This window comes from Caretta caretta, chromosome 4 (assembly GCF_965140235.1).
Source record: "Caretta caretta isolate rCarCar2 chromosome 4, rCarCar1.hap1, whole genome shotgun sequence".
Classification (NCBI taxonomy): domain Eukaryota; kingdom Metazoa; phylum Chordata; order Testudines; family Cheloniidae; genus Caretta; species Caretta caretta.
In genome coordinates, this window is record NC_134209.1 from 39,539,400 (window position 1) to 39,556,065 (window position 16,666).

General features: G+C 42.9%; 1 protein-coding gene across 3 annotated transcripts in view; it reads right to left on the minus strand.

Moving 5' to 3' along the window:
* The window catches only part of MANBA (mannosidase beta), a 75,977-nt gene that overhangs the window by 11,236 nt on the left and 48,075 nt on the right, over positions 1-16,666 (minus strand). For all 3 annotated transcript variants that reach the window (XM_048846629.2, XM_048846630.2, XM_048846627.2), the window contains exons 10-14: positions 15,496-15,582; positions 14,512-14,679; positions 5,489-5,707; positions 3,867-4,031; positions 3,098-3,242 (exon numbers count right to left, since the gene is read on the minus strand). In XM_048846629.2, coding sequence (XP_048702586.1) covers positions 3,098-3,242; positions 3,867-4,031; positions 5,489-5,707; positions 14,512-14,679; positions 15,496-15,582 — 784 coding nt within the window. The remainder of the gene's footprint in view (positions 1-3,097; positions 3,243-3,866; positions 4,032-5,488; positions 5,708-14,511; positions 14,680-15,495; positions 15,583-16,666) is intronic.

A 16,666-nucleotide genomic window follows, 5' to 3' on the forward strand; every position in this document is an offset into this window, starting at 1 on the left:
ACATCTGTGCAGGAAGGTGCAGAAATTCCAGCTACAGCTTAGCATTCTTCACTGAAAACACACCACACAGATGCTAAAGCAATCAATGCAGCACAAGTGGCTCCAAAATCATAATCAAACATTCAAAATCTGAGGAGATACATTGACTTCTGAAGGGAGGCAGAGAGTCACATGCAGACAAGAGGGCTTCACTGTGTTTTCTTACTTTCCAGGTAAATGTTTTTAATATATAAACAAATACTTAATTCTCAATTCTCTCCCCATTTCAAGAAGGAACACACTTCCACTCTATATGGAAAATTATGTAAACCCCTCCATGGCACGCCATTTATGAAAGAACAAATCTAAATAAAGGAAGTATTCATCAGCGATGCCACTGTGCAACCTAAAGAAATGCAGAAGTGTGGTTTTGAAATGCAAAGAAAACTAATTCCAACATTTGCATTTCAAAACTCCCTCTACTGCATCGCCTAATTAAATGAAAATTAAATTTTTCCTCAATCCACTGACTAAAATGAATAAAATGAAACAAAGGGACAGCAGTATCTCTGCTGAGCTTCCTTTCTGAAAATTGACATTAATAAGGCTATGACTAATTAAACCATGCAAGACATATGCTGTGATGACGTTAGTTGTTCTGTAGTTAAAAAAAATCATCCTTATGTTCATCACATCAGATCATCTGTCAATGCATCTGTACATTGAGACATTTTACTAAGTTTTTTTCCTCCTTTTTAAGGTACTTATTTTGTAAGAATGTGTCGATTATTGCAAAATTCAGAAAAACAAACATTAAAACACTATGTTTCTACAGCATAAATTCACGAAGTTGAGGAACCTCAGTGTTAAGGCTGGACTACTGTCTTGGCTGACATCATGAGGCCAAGGTAAAGCAGCGTGTTGTTTAAAGACAGATTCACTATAGTTGTTTCCTCTGGTTTTTGAGGTGGAGGTCTTCCACACAGGAAAAGGGAAGAGAAAAACTTTAAGAAGTAAGAAGATGTCACTGTAAAACCACAAAAATTGGCAGGTGGACCCAGGGGCAGGTGTAGAAAAAACTACGTTTACCTCCTTTTCATAAACTGACCATATTCCAACATTTCTTTAACTATGAACTTCTTCTCTGCAGCATATATCAGTAAACTAAAACAATAATTAAGAAATAACTGAGGTTGAAATCATAGATAGGGCAATGGACTGGGATTCAACAGACCTGAGTTCAATTCCCAGCTCTACTACTAGCCTGCTGGATGTCCCTCGGGAAAGTCACTTTACCTCTAGTTTTCCCATCTGTAAAATGGGGATAATGATACTGCCCTCTTTTGTAAAATGCTTTGAGATGTAAAGATGATAAGCATCATATAACAAGTAGGTAAATGTATTATATACTTCCACAGAACAGTCCTTCCACCTTAAAAAACCCCTAAACCTCAAAATACGGTCACCTAGATATAAGCAGTTACGGAATGCAGCCACTTCCCTCAGACCATGCAGTTCTCCTTCACTTACTATTTATTACCCAAGCAAGTTACACATCTGCACTCAACCTAAACTAGGCCCGTTATGCTGTGAAATAAAACACATTGTTGGATATATACAGATCACATTATATGCTATTTAATTAGAACTATAGATTCTTCAACTAATTTAGTCCTAGTGTGTCTTGACATATTGCAAAGTTCCACACACATTGACTGAGAAATTAGATGTTTTTATTACTAAGAAAAAACATCATAATCTTTCAGCTTATTGAATGATTATATGTTTTTTTATATTTATGTAAATATAGCTAACCCTCATTTATTGGTATGCTTCCCTAAAAATACTGCTCTCCATATGCACTAAAAACAACTCTTTAGATCTTTCAACCTTTTCCACAATACTAAAAGGCACTTCTCTGCAGCAACACCAAACAAACAAACAAAACTAGGTTGCACAAAAACAATGAGGAGTCCAGTGGCACCCTAAAGACTAACGGATTTATTTGGGCATAAGCCTTCATGGGTAAAAAAACCCAACTTCTTCAGATGCATCGTGGGTTTTTTACCCATGAAAGCTTATGCCCAAATAAATCTGTTAGTATTTAAGGTGAACTGGACTCCTCATTGTTTTTGTGGATACAGACTAACACAGCTACCCCTCTGATACTTAAAACTAGTTTGGAGTATCGAGGCTTCGCCACTCTGGAGATGGAAAAATTAAAAAAAAACAAAACAAAAATCTTTGAGTTTTACCACACTCCTCAGAAAAACTATCCTGGATGAGCTGTGGCATGTAAGCTTAAGGAAGATCAATTTCTTTCAGGGGAAGCTAGGGAGATGTTCAAAAGTTAGGTTTCAGAGTAGCAGCCGTGTTAGTCTGTATTCACAAAAAGAAAAGGAGTACTTGTGGCACCTTAGAGACTAACAAATTTATTTGAGCATAAGCTTTTGTGAGCTATAGCTCACTTCATCGAATGCATCCCATGAAGTGAGCTGTAGCTCACAAAAGCTTATGCTCAAATAAATTTGTTAGTCTCTAAGGTGCCACAAGTACTCCTTTTCTTTTTGTTGAAAAGTTAGGTTTATAATGAGGAGCTAACTTCAACCTTAACTACAGTGCGGCTACCACTCCATAGCAGTTATGCTTGTTTGTTTTAAATATTGTCTTATACTCAAAAGACATTAATATTGCTTAAATTAAAAGACATAAAAGTTAAACTAGGGCCTGCATCACTGAAAGAATTATAGGGCATCTTCGCCTTGTGTTATAAAGGTTCTTGGATCTACATTTACGATTGGTGGTTACTGTACTCTGAAACAAACACTAACGAGTGGATACACTGAAAGGTTTGTTTTCCTCTTCGTTTTGTTTGTATTTGAGGAGGATGACATATCAAGACCAACAGCTTTGCATCCCCGCTCAGTTTTAGTATCAGGCTTATCCTGCAAACCAGTTTGCTGAGATGTATTAGTAGATGGTTAGAAATATGTTATCCAGGTAATAATGGTGAGCCTTATTCTTGAACTGGTATTTCTGATGAAAAAAGTTATAGATAATAAAAAGAAATTTAAAAAGCACAATCAGAGGTTTCATTGATGGCAATTGGAAGACTTACCTAGAGAAGCCCATGAAGGGGCCTGCCAGATATCATTGAGCTGCCAGTAGAGTGATCCCATTGTATGTCCCTCTCCATTGGTTATCTCACTTCGACTACGCCGATAGAACTCCGTTTCTGCCTTTATACACTGGGCTTGCATAACCTTGTTCAGCAAATATATTAAAAAGAGGATTATTTTTAATTTGGTTAACTATTCTCAAAACATTGTGTGTGTGTTTGTGTGGGTCAGCGAGAGAAAGACAGACAGGGCTTTTCATGCTCTCTTTGAGCTAGATTGTACCTAAAAGGCACAACTCTGACCAAGAGACAGTACAGGAGAAGTGCTGTTACAAGGGGATTTCAGCAAGGTGTTGTGTGGCAAGGAGGTATAATCTTTCCCTAGCCTGCTGCAATCAGTGTGTCCAACCTGCTCTCTGGGTCAGTGTAGAGGGTCAAGGCCCAACTTCTTCCTGCCTTTCCCATTTTCTCTGGAGTAATTTATGCTGCATGGAAGAAGTATCCCCTGAGATGATCACTAGTCCTGGTGCGGGAGAAGGGAAACAAAGAGGGGAAATTGGAGAGGCTTTTCATGCCCTGTTCTCTCCACTACAAAGGGTCAGGGACACACAAAATTTACCCACATTAAATTATATTGTAAATTCTTCAAGGCAAGGACTGTCTCTTCAGTGCCTAACATACTGACCGAGACCAGGCCCCCTAGCTGCTAATAACAACGATGGCTGTATTAGATAGAAGTATCTGTCACCAGATTGTGACACACGGTTACCTGAGTAAGGTAAATCGTATCTTTGAACCGTTTTAGAGGATCTGTGTTCTGGGGCAGCTTGAAGTGAAGTCCAGCCTGATGTAGCATTTGGTCGTTACCAGCTGCATGGTGCTGTCGATGGAGGGAGAAATGACTTGTATAAGACCAGTCCTCTGTAGAGGAAACCTTTTGAAAACACAGAAAAGTTTGAAAATGGATCATAAAGAAATGGCTAAACATGCATGCTCCTGATCTTTGGGACCAGGTACTTATCGATTGCTGAATAGCAAGAAAGGTGAATAATATCCATTTCAGCCTCTTGCCATCACCTAGAGTATTTAAAATAATACTTTATGTTTCTGTAGTGCCTTTCATCTGAGTACCTTTAAGTCTTGAAGCCCACAACACCTGGTGGAGTAACTGTTATATTCTTACAGATGGACAGACCATGGCACAGAGGGCCAAATTCAGAAGGCTCAGCACACAGGCAGGGGTGGCTCTGCTGGTTTTGTAGAACTTCACTTATTTGTCCTACAGTAGAATTTGGCCCACAAAGCTTTCACAGAGTCAGTGGCCAAGGAGAGGGGAAAGGAAGTGAGGAGGGAAAAACAGCTTCAGAGAGAGGGCTCCGGGGGGGGGGGGGTAAGAGTGGGGTTGTTGTCAGTGGACGAGCCTGGGAGCTTATATTCATAACTTTGCTCAAAATCATGGACTGACTAGGAACACCAGATTTATGACTTATTACAACAATCTAGAACCCACTAACAACCCCCTGCCCCACAGCTGTCTCCCCCTATTCCTTTCCCTCCTATGGAGGGATGTCAACAGGCCACTTCACCTTGAATGGTCCCCTGAAATGTGCGTTAACTACTTATGCTAAACAACCTGTTCCACCTTGTATTTAGCTGTGACACTCTGAGAACGTTTCCCAGACCTGAAGAAGAGCTCTGTGTAAGCTCGAAAGCTTGTCTCTCTCACCAACAGAAGCTGGTCCAATAAAATATATTACCTCACCCATCTTGTCTCTCTAACATCCTGGGACTGACACAGCTACAACAACAGTGCATATGATATAAAAGACAAGCTCACTAATCGGTCACTAGCCGGCTTGCTTTTACTACAGCAAGTAAAAATGCACAACGTATTTTTGGTTCTGATCCAATGGAGGTGGAAGCTGTGTGTAACGGTTAATCAAGAGTTAAGTTTGTGATGTGAGGAGACAGGATTCAACAATCAGTGTCTTAATACTTTAATCAATACAAGCTCCTGTGTTTAGAGAGTTCAAGAATGTGTCCCCAATTGTTTAAAACTGGAAAAGCAAATTTAAAAACATAGATTATAATAAATTATAGCAATGCTGTGGACTCTGACACAGCAAGAATGACCTATGGTAATAAATTAGGACTGTAGGTATTTATCTTGGCTATCATGAGAGGAACCAAGTTTAATGTATTAAAAGGGGAAAGATGTACATCCCAAGCTGTCTCTACTAGTCATATTAAACCTAACATTTCCTCTTAATAAGGAATTTGTGTCATTTCAACTATAGTCACGGACCCAGAGTTTCTTGACCAGTAATTCACTGTCAAGACCAAAAGGGAACAGGGAGCAGGAAAGCTATGAAAATGGAAGCTTTGCCTTACCTTTTCCAATGTACTAAAAGAGGGCCAGGACTGAAATCCATACTCCGAGGCAAACCGAGTTTTAGGATACACTGTCCAGTTCCAGCAGTCACTGAAGTAATCATAAAAGTGAGTGTCACCATAATGGGTGTCATAAGGATTTTGGGAGAGCCAGCCTTCTTTAACAGACTCCTTGCCATTTGTTGGACTGGATGTAATATAAGGACGACTCTTATCCTCCTGGGTAAACAAAACAAAATACACCATAATAAAGTGATTGGTTCTAACATTTCAATATCCAGACCTTACTTTGGGGAGTGAAACCAAAATGCCTTTGCCAAATTGCTGAGTCACTGCCTAGGAAACATTTTGCTTTTGTGCCCTGACATTCATCTCCTCCCTCACATGTAATCGTTTTTAATTTCTGGAATCAGAGGCCTAACAGGATGTACTACCACTTTCTATTTCTATGATTCCTCCTCCCCTTCATGGCCATGTAAACACTACATGAATCAGGCCCTCAGGTACCAGCCAGATGCTCCCACTGAAGAAGTGGACAGAGAGAAAACTATTCCAGGGCTCCACCGCCCCCTCCTATTGAAATCAGCAAAACTGACTGGACACATTTGTGAGGGAGGAATATACTGCATACCGTTCAAGTGGTGTCATAAATTACCTCATCTCCTCATAGTACAATAGGGATACCATTAGAGGAACTGGTTTCAGAGTAACAGCCGTGTTAGTCTGTATTCGCAAAAAGAAAAGGAGTACTTGTGGCACCTTAGAGACTAACCAATTTATTTGAGCATAAGCTTTCGTGAGCTACAGCTCACTTCATCGGACGCATACTGTGGAAAATACAGAAGATGTTTTTATACACACAAACCATGAAAAAATGGGTGTTTATCACTACAAAAGGTTTTCTCTCCCCCCACCCTACTCTCCTGCTGGTAATAGCTTATCTAAAGTGATCACTCTCCTTACAATGTGTATGATAATCAAGGTGGGCCATTTCCAGCACAAATCCAGGTTTTCTTCCCCCCCCCCCCCACCCCAAAAAAAAAATTGTAAGGAGAGTGATCACTTTAGATAAGATATTACCAACAGGAGAGTGGGTTTGTTTTTTTGGGGAGGGGGACGGGGACCTGGATTTGTGCTGGAAATGGCCCACCTTGATTATCATACACATTGTAAGGAGAGTGATCACTTTAGATAAGCTATTACCAGCAGGAGAGTAGGGTGGGGGGAGAGAAAACCTTTTGTAGTGATAAACACCCATTTTTTCATGGTTTGTGTGAATAAAAACATCTTCTGTATTTTCCACAGTATGCGTCCGATGAAGTGAGCTGTAGCTCATGAAAGCTTATGCTCAAATAAATTGGTTCGTCTCTAACGTGCCACAAGTACTCCTTTTCTTTTTATTAGAGGAACTGTACTCCTTTGAAACACAATGCCTCCCAGTTGTCCCCCTGGGGCACGGAGGCTATGCACTGCCCGCTACTGTGAGCAGTGTGAAAAACTCCACAATTTGGCCCTTGATAACTAGTACTTTATTAAGCCCAGGACAGAAAGTGGAGTCTATCCTCAGTGTATCCAACTCTAGGTGTGAATAATAAGTTGCAAAGCAGGAGGAATCCAGCTACTTCTTGCCCATGGAAGCTTATTAGCCTCATCTGCTAGTACAATGTAGGCTGCGTTCTGAGTGGAGAGGAATTTGAAACTAAAGTTCAGTTTTGAAAATCTTAGGGAAAGGGATTCTCTTGCCTCAGATCAAGGGATTTCCTATCTTTAAATGTGTCTACATTATTAGTAACAGCTATTTAAAGCACTTCTAGTGGAAAATAAACAAAATTATCATTAACATTTGTGTGGTGAGACAGTTCCTTTAAGTAAAATGATTACTTTTGCAGCAGCAATGCTAAGATTTTTCCCTTTTTTCCCCCCTTTGTTACAGACAACCTACAAGCCTCAGTCTTAATACATTCAAAATATGCTGTCATTACAGTCTGTGGCATTGTGCTTTGGTTTTGTTTGACCTGGCTGTGCATTTTAGGCCAGATGCAACTTTATGAAGGGCAGGATTTAGAGTTGTTTCAAATTACATATATTTAACCACTACTACACACTGCCTCTCGTCAGTGCCAAATACTGAAGGGTTTCTTTGAAATTATAAAACATTTAGGGACACATTTTCAGTAAGGGAAGCCCTTGGTTCTACATTCACAGTTACCACTATTAGCTCCAATATAGCAAAGCAGTTAGCCACAGGCTTCAGTTTAAGCACAAGTAATTTCATTCACTCGTTTTTAACTGTGTGAACAGTTAATCACAAGAACTGCTTATCTAAGGATATGCTACACTCTCCATCACTGAAGCCTTGATATGAAGGCTGGATGTTTTTCCAAGTGATAGATTCTAGCTTAGCCAGATGTAATTGGCTTGATGGAGAAATTGCTTGGTGAAATTCTATGGCTTGTGTTATGCCATAGGAGTTCAGACAGCAGATCGTAATGGTTTCTTCCGGCCTTAAAAATCTATCCACCTATATGCTTAAAGTGAAGCAGACACTTCAGTGCTTTACTGGATTGGAGACACTGTGCAGTCAAATCAGGTGACATACGATGCCTACCAGAAGCATTTCACTAAGCCATCTGCATGCACAGCAACACAGTTTGTGCACATGATCACAGAAATGATAGAAACCTAGAAAAAAAATGATTACTTACCTTCTCGTAACTGCTGTTCTTCAAGATGTGTTGTTCATGTCCATTCCAATCAGGTATGTGTATGGCAGACGGAAGATTTTTCCCATAGCAGCATCTGTCAGGTCAGCCTGGGTGCCCCCTGGAGTCGCACCTTCATGGCGCTCAACATAGAGCCCATCCAACCCGCCACCCCCTCAGTTCCTTCTTGCCAGTGACTCTGACAGAGGAGTAGGAGGGTGGATATTGGAATGGACATGAACAACACATTTTGGTGGCCAAACCCTCAGTGACGACATGGACAGCCCCTGCTGCTTGAGGTGGACAAGATAGTCCAATATAAGCAGTAAAGAGGCGAGCACGGGTGACGAACCGTGTTGCGCTGACCAGATTGCGAATCTCTTCCACTTGGCAAGGTAGGTAGCCCTGGTGGAGGGCTTTCTATTGCAAAGGAGAACTTGTTTGACCAGGTCTGAACAGGAGACCTCTATTGGGTTCAGCCATGGAGCTTCCATGCCATGAGGTGCAGGTACTTGAGGTTCGGGTGCTGGAGACCACCATGACCCTGGGTCAATAAGTCCGGGAAGAGCAGCAAGGTAACTGGGGCTTCCACAGACATTTCCAGAAGCGATGTGTAACAGTGCTGGCGAGGCCAACCTGGAGCTATCAGTATCACTGAAGCTCGTTCCCGTCACATTTTGAGGAGTACCTTGTGAACGAGCAGAATAGGCGGAAACGTGTAAAGGAGATGGTCTCCCCATGGGAGGAGGAATGCATCTGTGATGGAGCCCAGACTGCGATTCAGGAAGGAGCAAAATTGCAGACACTTCCTGTTGCGTTGTTTGGCGAACAGGTTTATCTGGGGAAATCCCCACTGTTGGAAGATTGAGTTCGCAATGTCTGGGCATAAGGACCCCTTGTGCCCGTGGAATGACCTGCTGAGATAGTCCACCAACTCGTTCAATATCCTGGGGAGGTACGATGCTTGAAGGTGTATTGAAGGCTCTACGCAGAAGTCCCACATGAGTGCTTCCTGGCACAGGGGAGTGGAGCATGCACCCCTGTTTGTTGGTTCAGAATATCACCGTGGTGCTGTCTGTCATTACTGATACACATTTCCCTGATAAGTAGGTTCGGAAAGTCTCAGCTCTCTGACATTGATGTGGAGAGTGAGCTCTGCCCAAGACCAGAGGCCTTGAGTCCTGAGGACTCCCAGATGTGCTCCCCAGCCCAGTGCATCCGTCGCTAGCGAGAGAGACGGCTGAAGGCTGGTGAAGGGGACCCCTGGACATAGTACCTGTGGATCGAACCACCACAGGAAGGAGTTGAGGACCTGGTGAGACAGGGTCACAATCCTGTCCAAGCTGTCCCGGCCTGGCCGATACACCGACACTAGCCATGACTGAAGAGGTTGAAGTCTGAGTCTGGCATGCTGCACCACATAGGTACAAACAGCGATGTGTCGTAGAAGTTTCAGGCAATTCCTAGCTGTGGTGATGGGGAAATACCTGAGACCTCGAATGATGTCACCCAGGGCCTGGAACTTCACTTCTGGCTTAAGTCGAGTCCAGTATTGCCCCTATAAACTCTATCCGCTGAATCAGGGACAGCGTTGATTTCCCGTTGTTCAGAAGGAGGCCCAGTTTGTCAAACGTCGCTCTTATGAAGTCGACTTGTGCCTCCACTTGAGTCTTGGAGTGGCCCTTGATGAGCCAGTCATCGAAGTATGGGAACACCTGTACCTGCCACCTGTGCAGGAATGCGGCCACAACTGCCATGCACTTGGTAGACACTCGAGGTGCCACTGACAGGCCAAACGGGAGGACTGTGAACTACTAGTGGTTTTTGCTCACCACAAACCTGAGATGGGGCAGTGTGATTGCTATGTGAAAGTATGTGTTCTTCAAGTCAAGGGTGGCGTACCAGTCCCCTGGATCCAATGATGGGATGATGGAGGCCAAAGAGACCATGCGGAACTTGAGTTTCTTCATGAAGTTGTTGAGCTCCCGCAGGTCTAGGATGGGAAATACCGGGAACGCCCTTCTGCTTCTGAGGAATCTCTTCCACTGCCCCTAGAGATAGGAGCGAGTTGTTCTGTTGTTGGTAGAACCGCTGTGTGGCACGGGTGTGAAGGCCCAACAACTTGAGGGTGGCTCGAGTCCTTTAGGCTATGAAGCCTTTTATCCATCCTTCCGGAAAACAGAGTCACACCCTCAAAGGGAAGGTCCTGTATGGTCTGCTGGACCTTGTAAGGGAGACCAGAGACCTGAAGCCAGGAGCCCCTTCTCATGGCCACACCTGTAGCCATCAGCCCTCGTGGGCACATCAGTTCTGTCCAGCACAGCCTGCAGGAAAGCTCAGGAAATGAGCTTACCTTCCTCAACCAAGGCCAAGAACTCGGCATGGGAATCTTGCGGCAGCAGCTCTGCAAATTTTGCCATTGCCCCACATGTATTATTCAGTAGTTGCTGATTTGAAATGTGGAGCTGCAACCCGCCCATAGAATAGACCTTTCTCCGAAAAGGTCGAGTCTTTTCACCTCCCTGTTCTTAAGGGAGGGTCCCTGGTAGCTTTGCTGCTCACACTGGTTGGCAGCGTCCACGACAAGGGAATCAGGCGGTGGATGTGAGTACAGATGCTCATAGCCCTTAGATGGCACAAAGTAGCACCTTTCATTGCACTTAGCTGTGGGTGGCAATGAAGTTTTGATCGTGTCCAATATGGTCTTGATAAGAGGCAGACCAATGCGTGCAGTCCAGAGGGCGGGAGGATATCCACCGTGGGATCCGCATCCTCCACTACCTCCTCTGCCTGAATACCCAGGCCCTGGGCAACTCGCCGCAGCAATTGCTGCAACACCCTGCTGTCCTCCAAGCCTGGAGCTATAGTGGTGCCTGCCAGTGCCTCATCTAGCAAGAAAGAGGAAGAAGCCCTCGTAAAGGGCAGCTGTTCCCTCCCATCAGCGCCCAAGGGGTCCCGTGAGTCCTGGGGATCCCGGGATGGTGGTGACCCGGACGGTGCTGTGCCCCTCGGTGCTGGGACAGAAGACACCTACGCCAGGGCTGTAGGTGGCGCTGTTGGCATTGCTGTTGGTGCTGGTGCAGATGTCGGTGCCGGTACCAATGAGTCTGGCGATGATGCCACAGCCGACGGCGTCGATGTAAGCGGCGGCACCTCAGTAGCTGGCCGCAGTGTGTCGGAGAGCACCAAAGCTGCAGAAGGTGATACGAAGGTAGCAGAAGCTACCAATGTTGCTGCTGAGTGCGATCCTTGGCTTCGTCCCTGGCTTTGATGGAAGGCCCAGGGCGTCCAGAAGGGCCACTGCGTCAGGTTTTGCCACTGTGGAGGCCACAGTGCCAGGTAGGCTCGTCTCCCTTGACGCGACCTGGATCTCCTGCTCCTATTTCTGCCAGAGCGATAGGAGTCGGACTCTGACTCCGAGGTTTTCGAAAATGAAGACCACAGAAGAGCTGGGCTGCAAGGCGCAGAGTGTTCAGAACTAGAGGAATGACTGGGCTCTCATTCCAGAGCTCCTGGCACGGGGGGTGCTGTGTAGAAGGCAAGCCAGCATGGCCGGCTTCCCTCTTGACTGTACTGTGGGGCGGGCCGGTGCTGCCAGCGCCGGCGGTTCATCCCTCTTTGGAGGTGAGAACGGCACCGTGAGGCACAATAAGTCCTGAGCTGCCTCCGGCTTCTTTTTCTTCTGAGGCACCGGCGATTGAGACCGGTGCCTACCCACCAAATGGACGTGAGAAGAGCCATGACGGTGCCGAGCATCTCGCGAAGAGTCCTTCCTTAGCACCTGTTCCCAGGATGATGGTGCCAGGAGGAGGTGCTGGGTGCAGAATCCCAGATCCCAGGTCTGAATGGGGCAAAGAGCTGCCTCCATAAGCAGAACTCTGAGCTGCAGTTCTCTCTCTTTCAAAGTTCTGGGGCGGAACTCATGGGTCATTTTTTGATATGCACTTGGCGCAGACCTCACACTTTTTGAACCCCGGGGACAATGGCACACCACAGCTCCGGGGAGTCAGAGGGAGAACCCTCAACAAACTCTAAACAACTATTAACTACAGAAGAACTATAAACAAATGACACAGATAGAGATGCTTGATAAAGCAAGAGCTATGGGACGTTCCAGTTAACTGTCACTGGCGGTAAGAAGGAACTGAGGGGGTGGCGGGTCGGCAAGGCTCTATATTGAGCGCCATTAAGGTGTGACTGCAGGGGGTGCCCAGGCCAACCCGACGGATGCTGCTATGAGAAAAATCTTCTGGCTGCTGTGCATGCGTACGCACACACCTGTTTGGAATTGACATGAACAAGCACTCAAAGAAGAACCTACAAATACAGGTACACAATGGTGTGTGTATTTTTCCATGTGTAGCTTACTGGAGAATTATGCCCAAAATGATAACTAAAATACATACCTTTGTATTCCTGTTAAATGTGTTGATACTAAAATAATAATAGCATTTACAGTAGATAGAAATTTTAATTACAAGACAAATCACATTTGTTAGAGTTAGATTGTATAAGTTCTCCAGGACAGTGACACATCTATCACATATTTTGTGAAGTGTCTCAGTACTCTATGTTATTGTTATTAACAAACAACAAATGAATCCACTTTGAGCAAAGAACTATTTTTGGCTAAGACACTAATCAGGACTATGTTGTTCTTGAGTCCATATTACAATTTAGATTAATATTGACAGTAATTGTAAAACATAGTTGTGTTAATATATTAGCAATGTTGTCAATACGAACTTGTTAGATTTAAGCTTTAATGCAGAAATTTGTCGAGTATATTACATCAGCCATTTTGGTTTATCAGTCGCTTCACCCTTATTGAGCAGTTTCTCTCAAAGCTTCCCCTTTTATCAGTTTCCCCCTCATGGTTTTCCTGTACCCTTAAATTTCCAGGACTAGAATGGCCCTACAAGCTCCTTAAAGCCAGTAGCATGCAATCACTAATGACAACATCTATATTGTTTTTAGATTACACTTTGATTGCCTGGGTTGATGCACGTAAATTGATGGTGGTATGCATCTACTGTAATTTCAGCATAGCCAGTAAAACCAGTTTAGTCCAAAATCATCGTATTCTAAAGTAGCCTGTGAGCCATGAAGCAACAGGGATAAGGGGGTAGCTACTGCAGGGTAGAAAATTAATATTTCTTGGTAGAGGAGAAATGTTTTAACTGGCAGAATGTCAGTTTCACTTTGCATATCTCTGTACTGCATACTCTGTATTTTAGCTAGCTAGAGAGATCAAAGCATTCATCTGTAGTTCAGGCATTACTCTCTGCATAGCTATTCAGGAATGAAATGCCATGTAGAGCAACTTATTCTTTATTGGTGTCACAGAGGCAACTTTCAGTCTACTCTCTCTCTGAAGTCAAAAACAGTGGCGTTTCATTGCAAGAAGAGAGAGAGCTCTTCACCACAAGTGGTGGCAGGTTCCCTCCTACCCCTTCAATTGTAGGAGGCACTGCCAGATGCTGAGGGGACCTCTCTGGAAGGCCATGCCTTCACTCCAAGAAGGGAATAGGTAAACCAGCTTAACTCCATCTCCTACTGAGAGTTGCTGCAGCAAGACTGGGAGAGAGGAATTCTTACTCATCCTTTTCCCTCTAACATGTTTTCTTTTTCATCAGTCTTCTCTCTCATCCTCTGATCAGCCAAAACAAAGGTAAAGTAGGATTTGATCATCCCTTTGGAATGCAGCATTTAATCTGGAATTACTGCAGTGGAACCTGATTAAAATGGAGTGAGTTTCACTACTGTTGCATCCACACTGAGAATTTTAGGCAAGTCTTGTATCACATGTAACTCTACTGGTGCCAGAAAGACTGTACATGGGCTGCAGGCCTTTTTACCAGCATGTCCTCTAAACCTGCCTTATGTTCCTACCACAGTCAGTGGAGCTGCATCAGTGGGCACTGGTGGCAAATGACAGGTCTCATCTTTGCATTCTGTGTCCTTACATAACCCACAAGAAGTGAAAGTCCAGCAATTTGTGATTTTCAATACACTCCATTCTAAGCAGAATTTCACTGTAAATAACTTCATTACAAGCAGGTATCACTGTATGACATCAAGCAAAGCTCTAAAACTTCCAGAACAAGGAGAAAAGCTGCAAAAACTGCAATGAGAATCTGTAAAACACAATCACAGCAGTCTTCACCATGGTTTTTACGTATTGTTGTCAGCATGTCCACACTGCTTCTGTAAATCTGTTCCCTTAAACAACTCAAGGAAATTTGGCCCAAATTGTAGACTTTAAAACCTTTTGCAAGACAATTTGGGGGCGGGCGCTATGCCCCTGAAAATTTCACTTACAGCAAGAACAATTTCTCGGATGTTCTTCACATAAAGTGTCACATAGTCTTTGAAATAAACTTTCATCTCAGCATGTGGTATGGAGAACCAGTTGCCTGCAACTGCTGCCTCATTTTCATTGTTTCCACTCCATAAAATGATGCATGGGTGAGATTTTAATCTCTTTACCTGAAATAGAAGTCACAGTTTCTAAATTAAAATTCAATTACTTCCCTTTAACTGGATATCTTGTAAAGTTTATGCAAGTTGCACAGAGTTCAAACAATACTGGCTGGTTTCTACACTTGCTGAAGTGATCTCAATGACAAGAAATATGAAAGATTCCAAAGGATACAGTACTATTGCAGCCAAGGGAATAAGGAACCAATGCTGCAAATTGACATGTCAGTAACTTTACTCCATGAGTAATCATACAGACTTCAAAGGAAATACTCACATGAATAAAGTTACTCATCAGTTTGCAGAACCAAGTCCTAAATTTGTACATCTTTGAAACTACTGGAAATTCACATTTTTGGTAGACTATAAAAGAACAAAATATTTAATGTTTTCATCTTTACTTTTCCACAAGGCATATAACACAACACTTTTTTCAACCCGCAAAAAAACAACTTCCCTGCCTGGCCAGAAAAATAGATTTAAAAAAAATTAATAATGAAATGATACACAGCCCAGGCCAGCAAAATATATAATCTCCTCTTCTTCTAAAACATGTACAAGTAGAGGTGAGATTAGAGTAGGAAGACAGGACAGGGGGACCCCATGTTACCCCTAGGATGACTTCTACATTCCTCTGCCCACCATGTTCTGCCTTGCTTTTCTACAGGCTCACTCCGTTTTCTTGCTTGTGTGTGTGTTTGTTACTTGAGTGCACAATAGACTGCAGTCTTTAAAGAAACTCATGTCAAACAATGAACAACAGAAATGAAACAGTCAATACAAGCATACTGAAATATGGGTCCTTGACACTACTGAACAACATACCTGATGAGTAACTTCTGCTCTTACTGATTCTAAGTAGTTCTGGTCAGTTGGGTAAAGGGCACATGCAAACATAAAATCCTGCCAAATCTACAGAGCAAGAAAAAGGAAATAAAAAACCTGTCAGCAAATATTTTTCTGCACTTAGTGAATGATTTTCAGTTCACATGGACTTCAGTTCAGATGGAATTATTTGTCTTAAACAGCAGATGAGGTAGAAATTTTTAACTTACTCACTGTACATGAATACTGGAGGTGTCACCAAAACAGATACACCCCAGATGAGCTCAACTTTCATGTGCACATACACCCCCAGAGTTAATTTCCTCAATTTTAATGTTTTAAGCCATTTCTTCATCATTATGATCTAGATTCTTCCACCTTACCCATGGTTTGCAAGTAGCTCCACTGCTCCCAATAAGAATACTTGGAAGCCATATTTTACTCAATATGAGTGAAGATGGAAGACTCTGTCCATAAGTGAATGAAGTTCTTATGGCTTTTACAGCGTGTTTGGCATACACCCATGAGTAGAGCAACAAATCCCCATTAGCTATTAGCAGAAGAAAGTCATTACACTGATGAGTTTATTTAATTTTGTTATGATTTAAAGTACAGCTACTGTAACACTCCAGACATGCTTCCCAACACAACACATAAAACACAAGATCAACTTAAATTAACACTGAGAGAAAAGAAGTGATATCTCCCATCCATCAGAGTGGGGGGAAAACCCAGACCCTCCCATAACTCAATGTATCTCTTCAGAGAAAGCCTGGATAAATAGATATATCTTGCAAGAAACCTCTAAGGTCAATGACAAAATGTTGAGAAAAGCCTTTATGTCACCTAATCTATCTATATTCCCTTACAACCAGTGCAAGATTATTCCATACAATATATTTTGTAATGTTCTGTCCAGTCCAGTTTCAACTGACTCAACTCACTACTTTTTCTTGACAATCTACTCCACAGATACCATAATCAGAAATGTTTTCCTGATATTCAAAGTAAGTTTTTCTTTGCTTATTTTTAATACAATGAATTCTACCTTCTTGGGCTACCCCAGACAATTTCTCTCCCTCCTTGATGTTTACATCCTGCAGATATCTCCATGACAACTTAAAAAATAAATAAGAAACTCCCTAAACTATTTTAACATCATTTTAATGAT